This window comes from Daphnia magna, linkage group LG5, assembly GCF_020631705.1.
Source record: "Daphnia magna isolate NIES linkage group LG5, ASM2063170v1.1, whole genome shotgun sequence".
Taxonomy (NCBI): Eukaryota; Metazoa; Arthropoda; class Branchiopoda; order Diplostraca; family Daphniidae; genus Daphnia; species Daphnia magna.
The window spans coordinates 5,662,755-5,678,661 of NC_059186.1; the positions used below are offsets into that span (position 1 = coordinate 5,662,755).

The 15,907-nt window shown below is 40.2% G+C and overlaps 1 protein-coding gene across 1 annotated transcript; it reads left to right on the forward strand.

Annotated features, from left to right (window-relative positions):
- The first annotated feature begins 203 nt into the window (after positions 1 to 203).
- Positions 204 to 8,660, forward strand: LOC123472174 (protein MON2 homolog). The gene is given in 29 exon segments (XM_045173338.1): positions 204 to 599; positions 660 to 800; positions 863 to 1,045; positions 1,105 to 1,356; positions 1,413 to 1,538; positions 1,612 to 1,830; positions 1,907 to 2,156; positions 2,218 to 2,374; positions 2,494 to 2,757; positions 2,826 to 3,010; positions 3,078 to 3,355; positions 3,426 to 3,684; positions 3,757 to 3,965; positions 4,045 to 4,220; positions 4,302 to 4,464; positions 4,572 to 4,719; positions 4,790 to 4,911; positions 4,972 to 4,999; positions 5,002 to 5,102; positions 5,168 to 5,302; positions 5,381 to 5,631; positions 5,825 to 5,987; positions 6,054 to 6,197; positions 6,596 to 6,727; positions 6,796 to 7,013; positions 7,101 to 7,276; positions 7,350 to 7,593; positions 7,847 to 7,929; positions 8,095 to 8,660. Coding segments are annotated over 29 exon segments (5,076 nt in total). The 5' UTR covers positions 204 to 500; the 3' UTR covers positions 8,265 to 8,660.
- The last annotated feature ends 7,247 nt before the right edge of the window (positions 8,661 to 15,907 follow it).

The following is a 15,907-nucleotide window of genomic DNA, read 5'->3' on the forward strand; positions in this document are numbered from 1 at the left end:
TTTGAGCCATTTAAAATTTAGACCAATTTCATAGAACCATTTAAATCACCATTACGAAGGTCATATCATAGTAGTAGTATTTGATCCGACTTCTAAATTAATCGACCGCTGTTATTTAGCAAACATAAAAAGCAAAAGAAAAGAGGGGGTTTACCTTTTCTCCTTTATTTACCTATCTGTAGTACCGTCGGTCAGCTGTAGGTGGCGTTTACGAAAATTCCCCACGTCACATAGTTTTCTGCATTTGACAAGTTGAACGCGAATGTTTTTCTTTCCTCTTAATTATTAAGAAAAGTACTACAGGTTTTCCGTGCTCAGCTAACATGAGAAAAGGCGCTTAGACAGCACCTAGCGTAATGCAATCAGTCGTTGTAGTAACGGGTGTGGATGATTTTTGTACGTGAATCGGATTGTATGGATCCCATCAAAATCTAACCAAAGTAGTCTGATCTTTGTCGGCAGAAGCTATAATATAACAGTAGGTTGAGATCTATAACAAAATGGACAAGGATCAAGTAAATAGAATACTTGAAGGGCTTCAGAATGATCTGAGAACATTAATAGTAGAAACAAGAAAAAAATACACATCAGTTAAAGAGGTAACAGTACAACTATTTTTGATTTTCAGTGTTAATGAAGTGGCTTAATACTTTGTATAGGCATCTGAAGAAGTGCTGACAAAACTAAAGAATCCTTACAGTGGCTCTCAATTGACACATCAATCTTTACGAAACATTACCAATCCAGCCCTCTATCCCCTCATTCAAGGATGTGAAACTAAAGACCCTAAACTAACAAAAGTGACAATTTTCTATTTTAGAATATGCGGTTTGTAATTTTTTTAAAATATTCTTACATACAGGTTTGCTTAGGAGCCATACAAAGGTTTATTACTTATGATTTACTGGATGAAAAGGGAGCCAAATATGTTATTAATGTCATATGGCTTTTGATGGAGAATAATGTTGATGAAGTGAAAGTTCTTCAAACTGCTGCCTTGTTACTAACCACAAGCAATTTAGTTCGAGGAGATTCTCTGTCCAAGGTATAACTAAGGCAAAATTTTCAAAGCAACATCAAAAATATTATTTATAATTTTTACAGTGCTTGGTGCTTTGCTTCCGACTCCACTTTGCTAAAGATACTACAATTGGAAACACGGCTGGAGCTACTGTTCGCCAGCTTGTATCGCTAGTTTTTGAAAGGGTGGTTATAGAAGATGCATCATCAAATGAGGAAGCGCCCACAACAGGCGATAACAACTTTTCCGATGGAAGCAAAGAGTTTACTAAATTATCTGATTCTCCACTGAAGACCCTTAAACCATCTGCCCAGGACGCATTTTCTCTTTTTCAAGTAAATAATTTTCCTATTAATAACGTTTCTTCGTAAACTTACATTTCTTCCCAAAGGACCTGGTTATGCTAGTCAACGGTGATCAACCCTCCTGGCTGGTCGGCATGACTGAAATGACACGAACATTTGGGATAGAATTATTGGAGAATATCTTGTCTACTTTTTACAGCGTTTTCTTCAAGGTACTTCTAAAATTGTTGTTATGTTGAAAAAACAAAGAAATTAAAAGACTTGTAACACTTGATTATTGCATAGCACCAGGAATTCAGTTCATTATTGAAAGAGAGAGTATGTGCATTGGTGATCAAACTGTTCTCGCCTAATGTGAAGTCACAGTATCGACTTGCTATCGGTCATCAGCAACAGCAGTTACAGGCGCAGCAACCCATAACAACAGACAAACCATTTTTTCCTGTCAGCATGCGACTCTTGAGACTAGTGTCTGTTTTGGTTCAGAAGTATTATTCATTGCTGGTAAGAATCCATTAGATTTAAGGATTTTTCCATGTACACTAGGAATAATCTTTTCCACCATTTCGTTATATTTCAGGTTACAGAGTGCGAAATTTTTCTGTCGTTAATTATTAAATTTCTGGATCCTGATAAACCGGCATGGCAGAGAGCATTGGCTTTGGAAATCCTTCATCGGTTATTGGCTCAACCCTTGTTGGTGAAATCTTTTTGTCAAAGCTACGATATGAAACCGCACGCAACAAACATATTCCAAGACACGGTGAATTCTCTTGCTGCTTGCATACAGTCACTGTTTGTGACGACACCTCCCGGTCTTGCTTCTTCAGGTATGTTGATAGGCAGCTATTAAAACTAATTTCTGTCGTCATATTTAAAATTTGTGTTTAGCTCAAGTGGCTTTGACCGGATCAACTTCCTCTTCTTCGCCATTGATGACCAGTGTTAGCATTGGACCTGGAATCACTCCCCAAGCTGGCTTTTATTATCGCGGCGTTTGGATACCAATATGCACAGCGTTTACCAGCGGACAACCCAAAGCTACATTGTATGTTTAAAAAAATTATACATACTATACATTTATATAATTAAAAAAATATATATATTTTTTTCCTTTTTTGGGTTTGTGCATTGACATTTTAAATAATAATATTTTTTTTTTTTTAGTTTGGAAATGCTGGACAAAACGGATCCCCCAGGCATTCAAGATGGTTATTGCATGTCTGTGGCATATGCTTGCTTGCTGGATGTTATCAGGTCTATTTCACTTGTGGTACAAAACACACCTAGCGCAACAAGCGACTCGTCGGCATCATCAGATAGATTTTCAAATGAGAAGGCTGTCGTTGACGATGATTCTTTTAGCATACAGCTGGTAAACTCTAGCTGGTGTGGGTTACTAGCAGCTTTAACCCTATTACTTGAGGCTAGGTACACTTTCATAAATCTAACATGGTTTTACCCTTAGCAACGCGTTGTTATTGGACTTCTTTTTTCAGCACTGATGAGACGAGCACGGAAAATGTTCTAAAATCTCTACAGACGTTCGCCAGTGTTAGTGGTCGTGTTGGATTGACGACACCTCGGGATGCTTTCATAACAGCTCTGTGCAAAGCATCGCTGCCGCCGCACTACACTTTAACTGTTCTAAATGCGTCTTCCCCAGGAACTGTCACTAATCGAGGTAACAAAATCTGATAGCTTAAAATATTAGCTTCAGTCTTCAGGATTTCTTGTGATGGTCCAAGTAGTCGCGCAGCCTAGACAACAGAATACGGAAAGCTATAGCCAGCATATCGGCAATGCTGGAGGAAACACAAATGCTAATATCGAAACGGAATTCCGCCAGCATTTGATCGTGGCTGTCGGCTCCCCATTGCCTACTCCTTCACAACCGGCAGGATCTCAGCAGGGACCAGTTGTTTTAACAGCAAAAAATCTGCAATGCATGCGTGCTATCTTGAGTGTAGCCCATTGTCATGGCGCCGTATTGGGATCCGCCTGGCACATGGTTTTGACCACTTTACAGGTATCCGTGTATTTCCTACACACTTGAATTTTGAGATTAATTCTTCACTTTCTTTTCTCACGCCTGATAGCACCTCGCTTGGATCCTTGGTTTAAAACCCTCCAGTGGGGGCTCGTTAAAGTCGTCACGGCCGTTAGTGGAAGTGAGCTCGGCAACGTTAGTGCCAAGCACTGCCGCTGTTTTAGCAGATTTGCCCGTCCTGTCATCGATGTTAAGCAGACTATTTGAATCCAGCCAATATTTAGATGATGTGGCTCTACATCATTTGATCGACGCATTGCGCCAGCTGTCGCAGGAAGCTCTAGAAGTAGCCTATTCTAACAGGGTTTGTACAACTTCAATCTGGATAAAAGTAGATTGAATTCTAATAGATTGAACTCCTTCTATATTTACTGCAGGAGCCCTCACTTTTGCCGTAGCAAAACTGTTGGAAACTGGTCTTGTAAATCTGAACAGGGTAGAAGTTCTTTGGCGTCCTGTAACAAATCACCTGCTGGAAGTCAGTAGCCACCCGCTTAACCGCATGAGAGAATGGGGAATAGAGGCCATTACTACGTTAGTTCGATCAGCAATTCAATATGAATATTCTACCCCTTTAAAAGAAAACCAGGTAACTATCCGAAACAGTTAGGCTATTTGTGGTTAGGCAGTTGAAGAATAGCAAACTCTATCCCTTATTAATTTGACAGAGATTGCAGACGTTGCTAATATCGCCATTAAATGAGCTGTCTAGTACCAGTTTTGCAGACGTGCGGCAAAAGCAAGTTGATTGTGTGCTCCATTTGCTGCACAGCTCTGGTGACATAATCTCTTTTGGATGGCCCTTGTTTCTTAATATCATAGGAGCTATCAACAATTCTCAAGGGTAACAATGAACATGACATTCTTTATCATATGATGCTCATTTCTGTCTTATTTTGCATTGCTTGGATTTCAAATCATGAAGAGAAAATTCAGTACGCTCCGCGTTCCAGTGTTTACAGTTGGTGGTAACGGATTATCTCCCTGTTTTACCATGGAACTGCTTGCCTTTAGCAGTCGAAACGACCGGAAAATTTGGATCACAAACACAAGATCTCAACGTTTCTCTCACAGCAATTGGTCTTATGGTAAGGAAAGCACAGGACATTTTTAAAAGACTAACACATTTTTCTAATGTAGGTTATTCAACTAATTTTTTTATTCTTCATTTTATCACATTTCCAACCCGTTTTAGTGGAATATATCCGACTATTTTTATCAAAATCGAGAAATACTACGTTCTTCATTGTGCGACGAGAAAAATAAGGTTTTCCCAGACTTTCCTGGAGTACCGAACATGGCCGCCTTTGACAAACTCTGGATGTGTTTGTATACCAAACTCGGTAATGAATTATCAGCTTGCCGTGATGGATAAGAATTACGATTGAAATTTTTGAATCGCGTTTGCTTTAGGCGAATTATGTATCGATGAACGGCCTGCAGTGCGTAAATCAGCTGGTCAAACACTCTTTAGTACTATTGCAGCTCACGGAGATCTTCTGCACCACAGCACTTGGCAGGCCGTTGTGTGGCAGGTTCGTTTGTCACATTTTCCTATCTCTTTTTCATTTACATTCTTCTTATCTAATCTGCAGGTTCTTTTTCCCCTGTTGGATAACGTGAAAAACTTTCGGGCCAAGCTAGTGATGTCAAGGTGGATACGTCCGGAAGTATGCTTATCCATCATTCACGGAATACAGCACAAAAGCAATGGGCAGAGACTCAGGTGAGAACTGAATTTGATACTCGTAAACAACAAAAATCATTAACTGTATTTGTTAACCACGACAGGTGTTGACTCTTTCTGGCGTTGCCCGTGTATTCCAGACCAAGCGACCCATGCTGCAGTCATTGGACGAATTTTCTAGAGCTTGGATTCTGTTGCTTGAACATATTGAAAATTCGGCGTTGAGTAAAAATTCAGAGGTAAGTCGTACTAAAAATTGAGTAATTGGTTTTCGTCATTAAAGCTCATTCCTCGTAATTGCAATGATGTGGTGTTAGGTTTCGTTGGCCTCGTTGAAAGCGTTTCAAGATGTTCTGTCGACGACAACCAAGTGCAATTCCAACGAATCCAATGGCAGTGGTTGCCACGATGATTTCATCTGGAACGTTGCATGGAAAGCCTGGCTTCAAATAGGAACGCTTGCCACAAGTCCGCAAAAAGAAGAGCGAGTGACTTATATTCCGTCACAGCCATTCCTGACTGCCTTAGTTCTTATCTTTCCCGGGCTCTTCCAACATGTAAAATCCAGGTATTCCTATTTACTCTTGTGAAATCATCTGAAAACCCCTTTTTCTTCTCGGCTAAGCCGACCGTGCGTACATATACAATTTTTTGCTACATTTTATTTTACTAAGATTGACGTTTCTGCTTTCGTATCAGTTCATTGACGTTTCCGTCCCAAGTTGTATATTTCACGGTATCGCTCATGTTATTTTCAACAGGTTCGGATCGGACAACCTTCAAATGTTATGCACCGTCCTTCAATCAGCAGTCAGTGTCCCCGTACATGGTGAAGCTTCCCCTTTTATTCTTGCGTCGGTGAACGACCCTGTGCTAACTCCACTTCAGGAAGGAGTCTTACTCTGTATGGATACACTGCAGCGGGTACTTGAGAATCTCTCTGTTATCGTGTACATTGTACACACTGACAAACCGTTTTTCGTTTTACAGGACTTTGTTTCTGGGAATGAGCTAATGAAATCTATGATACCAGCTCTCTTTAATCAACTTTTGGTTTTTGCTGGTTTTGCATGTCAAGCTCCGACATTCGGACAACTAAAAACTAAATCAGTGAACTCTTTCAAGGGAATGCAGGTACACTCGCTTCCATAAATATGTAGGCCACCGCCCGCGGGTTGTACCGCTTCAAATATACCTTTACGGAATGTTTACTTAAGCTTGTGAAAGGAAAAAAGCCTTGAAATAATAGCTTTTTTGGTTTTCATACTCATCCCATCATTATTTTGGTTTCATATGTAACCCCTTCCTACTCTATTGTCGAATATACCATAAAGGCGCGCATAAAGGTATTTTTGAAGCGGTACAACCCGCGGGCGGTGGCCTACATATTTATGGAAGCGAGTGTACGTCTCGTTGAACTTCACATCATAAACAAATTTATGACAGCGTATACTAACCGAAGAAAAGTTTGAGCAGCCATATTAAATGAATTTTTTAATATTTTTTAATCGTTTTCACTTTCAATTGAGAAGTCCGCTGAATGGGTGACATTAAACTACGTCCCGTTTGGAGAAAAGTGTTTAACTATGGCTGTTCATTTGTATGGAAAAACGTGCCAAGAGGAAGTGGTTAATCAGTCTCAAGTCCTGACCAGTATTATTCGAGTAAGTTGAACTACCCTTTTTGTTTTGCAAAATCATTTCATTCTGAAAATTGCTATCATTGTTTCCAGTGCCTGCGTTTACCCCTTAGTCTAAAGTACGACTGCACTTCTCAAACAACTTGGCGGCTAGCAGTTCATTCATTACTACATGTGCTTCGTCTAGGACTACCAATGGCCCGGCACAAGACTGACAATCATGAGAATAATTCGAATTTACAGGAAACCCTGCTACCGCTATGGACTGAAATAACCTTAGCGCTAGACGAATTTCTTTTCCCAAAAGGTGAGTTCATGAGGAACTCAAACCAATTATTCTTCAGACTAATTATTCGTTGACTTAAAAAAAAATTTATTAAATTATTCTCGTGTTCTAGCGTTCCTTTGGCCAATCAAACACCGGAAGAAATTCAGTCGGACGAACTATTAGATTGTCAAGTAATGGAATTGATCCGAGACGAAATTCTGCCGCAAGCTACTTTCTATCCGCCGCATTTCATTTCGAAAATAATGGGGCTATTGAGCAAGGGGTCCATTCATTTCGTCCCACCGGGTAATCATAATTACCCGCATTTTTAGTTCGACGATGTCAAATTCCCCTATCAATTGTTTCTTTCTTCGTGCAGTAGATAGCGAAACAGGTCCTAAGCTGCGCGAAGAATTTGCCCGCATCTGCTTTGAAGTGTTGTTGCAGTTCTCGTTGATCCACGAAGAGCAAAGACAACAACAAGAACAAAACAAAATGTCTACCAGCCAATCCAACCAAGTTACCAATCAACTCGCCATCACCGCGCTTCTCGATCGATTCCATAAGGTTCTTGCTGCCTTTGCTCAAGACGCAAAAACCGGTGGTCAATGTCCCATGCCGAGGTGGGTGTTCAACTAAATTTTCTTTTTTGTTCGAACTCTCTTTTCTTCGTCTCCCAGAAAATAAAAGGGTGGTAAGGAGCATGACTATACCGAAAACGATATTTGTCGTGACTTGACCGTCATATTTGAAGCTGTCGTAGACTGGCAGGGTGCATTCGTGACCGTCAGCTTAGCTGCTCACGATAATATCCCATTCCATGCATTTACCAACAACTCCATAATTTTAATATTCTGACTGCATAACTTTGGACAGGTATCGCACTGCTGAAATTGCGTTCACTCTACAAGGTCTTTCGTCTCTAATATCCGCTTTAAAGAAGATTCCAACCAATAAAGGTAAAAATAGCATTTTTCGATTATTCTCTCGAGCATCTGCGAACGTGCTTTTGACACTTTTTCTGCAAGAGCTACTAAGAATAGCCTAAAATCTGCTCTAATCTTCCGTTTATTTCGTTTTCTTTTTCATGACTCATCTCTCCCTCTTTGGATCGGGTGACGCAGTGAACCCCTTGACTTGGAGGCAACTCATTTCTTTGTATCCGCACTTGGTTGAACTGACGGCCGTAGATTCAGCTCGGATTGGACGAAATCTGCGCGATGCACTTTGTCAGTACTCTGATTTGTTACAGCCGCCAGCGGCCAGCACCCTACCTTCAATCAACGGAACTTAACAACGTGGAGGGTCAGACCACTAAGTTCAATCGAATTTCAATTAATAGAATGGCCATTGAAAAATGGATCCTTTCTTGTCGCCCAATCAGAAGCGCGTGATTTCCCCCTTTTTTTAATTATTTTTTTTTCTGTATCGTTCCATGTTTTGTTTTGTTTTGTTGTTTTTTTTCCTTTTGGTTGTTGTTGTTGTTATGTTAGCGTGTTTCATATTGTGCCAAGTGGTTGGCAACAATAATGTAGGCCACGTCATTGAAATATTCAGGTTCTTGGTCTGTATTCCCAATATCTATTTTTTTTTTTTTTATTTTTAATTTTTCACTTTCTCCTTCTCCGTTTCGTCGTTGTTTAGGGTGTAAGTGGTATACAGATACATATACATATACATATATCTACGATGCCCGTACGTCGCGGCGTAACCTCAGGCGTTGCACATTAATCCAAGGATTAAATGAAATTATGTTGTATCGTCTGCAACGCGTACGACAATGTTTTTTATCACTTGATTATGGCTCGGCGTTTAGCTGCAAGGCGGTTCATTGCTGAGTGATGAAAATCCATAATGTCAGGCAAGGGGAAGACTGGGCACGTTGGCCCCATCCACACTGGCAATGTATGTCAGCCGCTAAACAAGTTTGGCGTGGTAATCAATACGACTCCGTCCCCGCCTACTCAGTTCGCCTACACGATTTTCTGTGTGCAGCTCTTTGTATACATTCATATCTGAATCCCTTCCTGCATCTGCTATTGAACAGAGCGTTATAGGATGTCGAACAAAGTCATGATAGACATCAAAGTTTGAGTTTTAAAGATCCCATGTATACATCACGCTTCATGCTATAATCGACCCTACCATCTCAAGCTTCCTTTTTCTTTTTTTCTTTTTGTTTCCTTCTTCTTTTCCTGTCTTCTCCATTGCTGGTACCAATCTTTTGATCTATTGGGTTTACACAAATAGCAACTTCAAAGGGACCAGAAAGCGAAATATAGCAGTGCTAGACAGAAATTCCAAAGCATCGCTCTTCAGGCCGCAACCTTTCCAGCAGTCAAAGCAGAGAACTTGTGATTAAATTAACTTACCAACTCAATCAGAGCACGAGCTCTCCCTTGTTTTGTAGCAATGGTTTCTATATTTGATGACCAGAGAAGACGGAGAGTCTTAGATGTTGTGCTGAGCTATTTGCGCTGGTTGACGATCGGATCAACGCCACAGACAGCACGTCAGCCACAATGAAAATCCTCAAGGCAAAAGAAAAAAACAAAGACATTGCTTTTTTTTCATCTTTTTGTTTTAATGCGTTTTCGAGGAAGTTAGACAACCACAAACAGTTTAGTTGGCACAGGGTGCAGAAAAGTTCGCCACAAGGTGTTACCCTAAATCCGTATTTTGTTCTTTGTTATGATTTCGTTGAATCCCATTCTTTCATATCTCGTCCACAGAATTTTAGAATACGGTTGTGAACCCCATAATTGGTAGTTTTGAAATTCCTCTTGCTACCGAATAGGTCGTTCTTTAATTCCGTGTTTTGTTTCGATCAACTATGCTACCTCTGTCCAAATATTTCCCTAGTAATGTCTGAGACGATCGTATTATACTGGAAGCCAGTACAGATCGTCAAAAGGTAAGGGCTATCGTAACCGAATTCAACCCTCTCCCGTCAATTCAACGTGTACAATATATCAGTAGTTGAACGTCACTAAATAACAAGATTAATGAGTTATAAACACAAAAAAGAAGTTCAATTGATGCATCACTTTTATGTCTTTGATTTTATGTCTCTTACATTTTCAAAGACAAAGTGGTTTTCATTTTTTTCCTCTTTTTATATTATTACTGTATGTCGATCATTTGAAACAGTTGAAAACGAAGCAAGGTAATACGCGTTAATCCTGCAAAACGGCCACGTCGTTGCAAAATCGGCACGATTAGGTTAACGTCGACGCGGCTCAGTTCGCGTGGCACGCCGATTTTGTTTTGCCGCAGCTCAATTTATGATTTCCATTGCTGTTCGCCAAAAAGATATCTATAACTACTCCAACCCACAACATGTTTATATACAAAAATCACGTTCTCTATGTGAATAATTCTACGTCATCAAGTTTACGTGTTTGAAAAGTGGAATGAGAATCCAACCCAAAACGGAGCAATCTGGAGGGTTTGCATGCGTAAATCCCTCATGGGCGTGACTTGCTTCCCATAGTTCCGCAGAAGTGCAAATTATCCAAAACGACGAAAGTGGAAAGAATAACAAAGTTTGCGAAAGACGAACTTTATTGTTTTGACAACAAATGCGTGTTCCCAAACTTAACCAGATCCTTTCTGAACAAAAAATAGTACGCTATCTCTTCCTTCAAAAGCATACTTGTTTTGTGTCGTGCCTCGCTCACCGCTTGATTCACGAGATTGTAAAACTTGTTACACACCAGGAAAAAGGCGCTACGTAAAACAATCCAACTCTTATTCTTTACATTAGGTTGCATTTCGTGATTTTAAAAGAGACAAAACTGCATAACTATAGGACTTGGATTGCTTGTTTGATGCAAATCGATTAGCATAAGGTACAATCAAGCGCAAAAAAACGCGCAGTGTATGGCTATATGCGTTGCAAGTTTACTGTAACGCTGGAACGCTTTCATACCAGACCAGCTATCCGAATACAACACACTTATCATCGATTTGGCTGATATTTATTTACTCTAAGTAATACTAAAAGAAAAAAGAAAATACTACATAAATAAACAAATCAACCTTTTCCTAAACAGATCTTGAATGGGTCGTGCGAGCTTTATATGGATTCCCATTCCTCATTTATTAGAAAGCTAAACCCTATCATCCGGCCATGCCTTCCTTACGTGATGGGCCTCCAAATCATTTGTGATGATGTAGGAAGCTAGGAACTGGAAGACAACGGGGGCAGTCTACCCATCGGCGCACCCCGGAAGCTAAATTTGATTGCCCTTAGTAAATAAAAAGACGTTGTTTTAATGTATTCCGCTATTTTTTCTATTTATTTTGTTTTAACGCTTCTCAAAATTATGTTGTATACTTACTGGCTACGCATTTTTTCATCGTTGCATTTTTCCCATAATAATAAAAAGAAACAAAAAACAATATAGAGCCAGGCTAGCAGTTCGACAATACTTTGTAACAAAATGAAATGGCTACACGGTTCTTTCCATTAATCATTTCCAAGTAAAACGAGCGGATGACTTTTATTCCCGCGAAGACAAGACGTTACGGTCGACTAGTTAGGATGAAGTCGACGACGTTGCCGACAGTCCATCGCCAGTTCTTGTTCGTGATCAATTAGCATGGCATGTTGCCCCTGAAGCCACTCGTACATGCACAGCTGAACACAACTTGTTTGATGTCATTGTCAGCGCCGGGCGCCATGGGAACGCCTTGAATATCCTTACAGAACATGTATAGTTCGCAGCGTTTGGAACTTTTAAGCAGGGATGCTGCAGCACGAAAAACAAAAACAAGAAAAAACTCAAACCGGGAAATTGCTGTCCAAAGAGAATTCAAGTGGGGCAGTCACGTTGCATTTCTATGCATTTTGACCACACTTGTTTTTCTTATTTCTTTTGATCAAATATGATTTCCTCCCCGCAGAATAAACAATTGTCACAATAAGGTAGAGTCGCTGGTTTGCATCAATAAGCACGAATTGGCATTGAAATAAAACAACAAATATATGAGAACACACGTTTATAAAGCACGACGCACGTTTCAAGTGAAACAAACGAAAAACTATACAACGACAGACTGTTCAAGTGGCGACAAATGTTTGGAATTTCAATTCTTTAAGTCTGCTTGTCGAGAAAGGACAACATACCCGACGTAAACTTGGCTACTAGAGCGAAGAGCTTTATAATTCATTCATGCAATGATTTATATGTTGAATGAAAAAGCTTGGCGTCAAGACGTTGCTCCCAGAAAACATTTTCTCGGATCTTATTCGTTTCAGTGTGACAAGAGGAAAACAGTCAGAATAGGGAAATGTTATTTGGTTTTAGACGATTGGTTTATTCTTGCAGACATCTTGAAAGCTATTGACGATCATAAGTCAAATTGAAACGTGAATGTCTTATTTGAACTAGAATATTAGACAACTCTAAGCGTTATTACGACGGGACAAAAGGCTGGCAATCAGATGTCATGCGTATACACGATGTACAGTAGGCTATATCGCAGCGCAATCTTCTTCTTTAATCTTGATCGTATTTAATTAAACGTGAAAAGCACAGACGCGGCTGCTTGCCGTGCTGGATTGTTAGAACGCAACCGTCAGAGTACCAGCCACAAAAAAAATGACAAATGAATTTGGGTTGCAATATTCAGGTTCAGATGACGGTGATTTGATCTGGATCACATAGCTGACGATGCGGCTGTCAGACGACATCACACATCATCATCGAGTGGCGTCAAACCGTACAAGAGTTTCTTTCGAAAATAGATCGTGTCACTTCGGGTGACGGGATGTGACAAATTTTTGTCGATAAAGAAAAGACGAGACACAGAAAAAATATGGTCTGCCTTCGGAAGTGTGCAGGTCATTAAGAATAGTTCAGAAAACCGAAGACGTGATAATAGCATGATCGACAACAAAAGAACCGTCGAGTATACTGTAACAGACAAAAAAAAGATGCTGAATAAGAATAAGAATAAGAAGAAGAAGAAGAAAACGATTATAGGTGCATGATGGGAGTCGGCGGTGGAGATTAGATCATGCTGAATACGTCAGAGGAACGCGTCCCATTCGGATTTGCATGGCTGTCTGAGACAAGAAGAGATGACACAGACGCACACACACACACACACAAAAACCCAAATAAAAGAAATGCCCATCAAACCGTAAGCCACAGGCCTGCAGGGAGCTATAGAAGGACGGGTTTTACCATTATGCTATACATCCTTTCTTTTTTATAATCTATACATGACGACAAAACGTTGCTGCGCAGCGCAGACTTCCCGGCTGATGCGCATCGGCGGGCGGATCCAACGGTTCCCTGTTCCTCTTCCTCCCCCTTTCCGCACACACTTGCTAGATACAAAAGGTAAACTCTTCTTCGTGGACGACCCAGTTGATTTTTTCACAGAGCCCAACCGGGTAGCTATAGGCCTTTCTTTCCACTAGTAAGAACAAATTTCAACATTGTTATCCTCCTGTTTTTTTTTGTTGTCCCCTATAACTGCCTCGTTAGCGCAATTGGTAAACATCGTTATCCATAGCCAATCGCTAATGGATTACTAAAGTTATTGCTGTGCTGCAGCCTGACACTTGGCTAATCTTCGACCCTTGTTTACGTCATTCGACCAGTATTCTTCCACTGATCAATAAAGTAAGTTTGCATTCGCCTATACAGTTCATAGACCTATTTACGACGATGACGTGTTCTTTTTCCCGGAAAAAAACAACAAAACAAAAAAACTAAACATTCTGGATGAATGAAGCGTTTTGTGTATCAACACTATTCGCTTAAGTCTGCGTATTCTGCTGTGTGAACAAGAATCGGTCGGTCTGTCGTAAACACGCAGCTCAAACGCTGTTGCTTATTCTCTTGCTGACTTGAGATTTCGAATTTTGTCGAAGAATCTTGAAAATATCGTAGCGAAACGTAATCGAAAATAAGATCCATATGATAAGCCGTAACACGAGCCGTGGCGTATCGTAAAAAGTGGAATCAGACGAAGGAATGGTGGGTCATGACTATGGAACGATTGATCGCGTCTTACGTGACCCGTGAACGTCGTTAAAGCATTAGCTCGTGCAGGACTATTGCATTATTGCTACGTAAGCAATATATCCCCTGGACAGGCATATACCCGTCTTACTGGCAGTGTATTGAGGCTGTGTCATCAGGAATTTTGCTGGACTCGGCAATTAAGATTTATTTTTAACGTGCTGTCGGTGCACTGATTTACGATCTTCACTGATCGTCGGTTCGTGTTAAACGGAGTGGCAGGGTTCCGGGCGCTTAATCAACGATTCTGAGTTGTCAGACTTGCGTTGCGTAGCACATACGGCCTTTGATTTGAACACTTCAAAACGGAAAAGCCAGGAATCAAAGCACACGCGACGGCGATTCCAAGTGAATCGTCATCGATGGTTAATAACCGCTAGCAGACATCAAACATACTATGCGTTACACGTGTCGTGTCAGTCCTCCATTCGACCACTTATTGCGGCATTCACATTTGACCTTCACAACTTCTTAATAATTAAAGTGTCGATGATGCATAAATCAAACAATACCCTACCACAAAGGACTGGAATATAGAGGCAAATAAACCTTAAATGCCATTTGTAGCAATGTTGGCAGTTAAAGCTTTACTTACAGAATCCCTAAGCCCTCCCTGGAGTTCCAACTGCATTGTTTGCATTATAGCTCAATCTAGAAGCAAAGGTTAAGTGGGGTGAAAAGAGTTTGATTTTAACACAGCCAAGGCAATTTGCGACGAGTGAAGCAAGAAAAAATTCAGATCACTTTCAGTCCGGCACTTACGAACCAAATACCTCTCGTGAGTGCCTCAGTCAAGAAACCTGTCGGCATTGATTTTCCACACTCCTTCCAACCTTATTTCATTTTCCCTTTTATCTCTTTTTTAGCATTTTTTTTAAGTTCTTTTGAAAATAAAATTCTAGTCTCTCTCGAATTTCACAGACCAACTACAAATGCGTATTTAGGTAGACGGAAACATGTAGAGTTCTCGTACAAACTCGTTCTTTTCCTCAAATAAAAAAAAAAAAAAATTGGTTAATTGCTGTTATAGATGTGCAGCAGCTTGGCATTTATTAGAAACATTCGCCATTTATACATGCACTAGCATCTGGTGCTTTTCCATCTATTCATATAAGCGAGTTAGTCTGCTGGTCTATACAACCTGACTGAATATGTCGGGCATAGTGGCAAAAACATCCAACATGTGTTCGGTCTCATCAGACAAGTATTTATTGGTAAAATAACAAGTCCACTTTCCTTTTCAGCTTATAATAATACAATGTCATCATTAAGCTGCGTTTTGTGAGACAGGAGGGAGGGGGGAGGGGAAGGTGAAAATGAGAAAATGTGGTTTATTCATCAATTCTTTGAAAGGAACGAAAATTCTTTACATCCAACTTTTACGTACCTTTATCGATGAAAGGGAAAACGAACGAGCAGAAATAAAACACATCCATTCTTTCGATGATTGAAGCTGATACTCCCTCCCGTAAAAATAAAACAAAAACGAAAATGAGAATCGACATTGCCCTGTAAGAAAAATTCTTTGATTCCTGATGAAGCATTGCCTTTGTATGCGATGACGTGCTACATCTGCTCGCTATCTTGGTAACGTTCCAAGATCCGCTTAATTGACGCTATCATGGTGTCTTTTTCTTGCTGTATGGCATTCGATTTTTTCCGCGTGATGTTTCCTCGTTCAATTGTTCGACATCATCCGAAAGCCTGTAGTGACTACGAGATCGATCCATTTGGTTTCTATTCTCTTTATTTTCTGTTTCTGTATCAAATTTTGTTTCATTTCAATTCAGCGTAGGAAGAAGAAACTAAAAGCGGACACCCAAAGCCAATGATATCTGCTGTAAAGCAAGTTCATAGCTTGAAATGTACTGTGAGAAACTAAAGTTGGTTATCCATT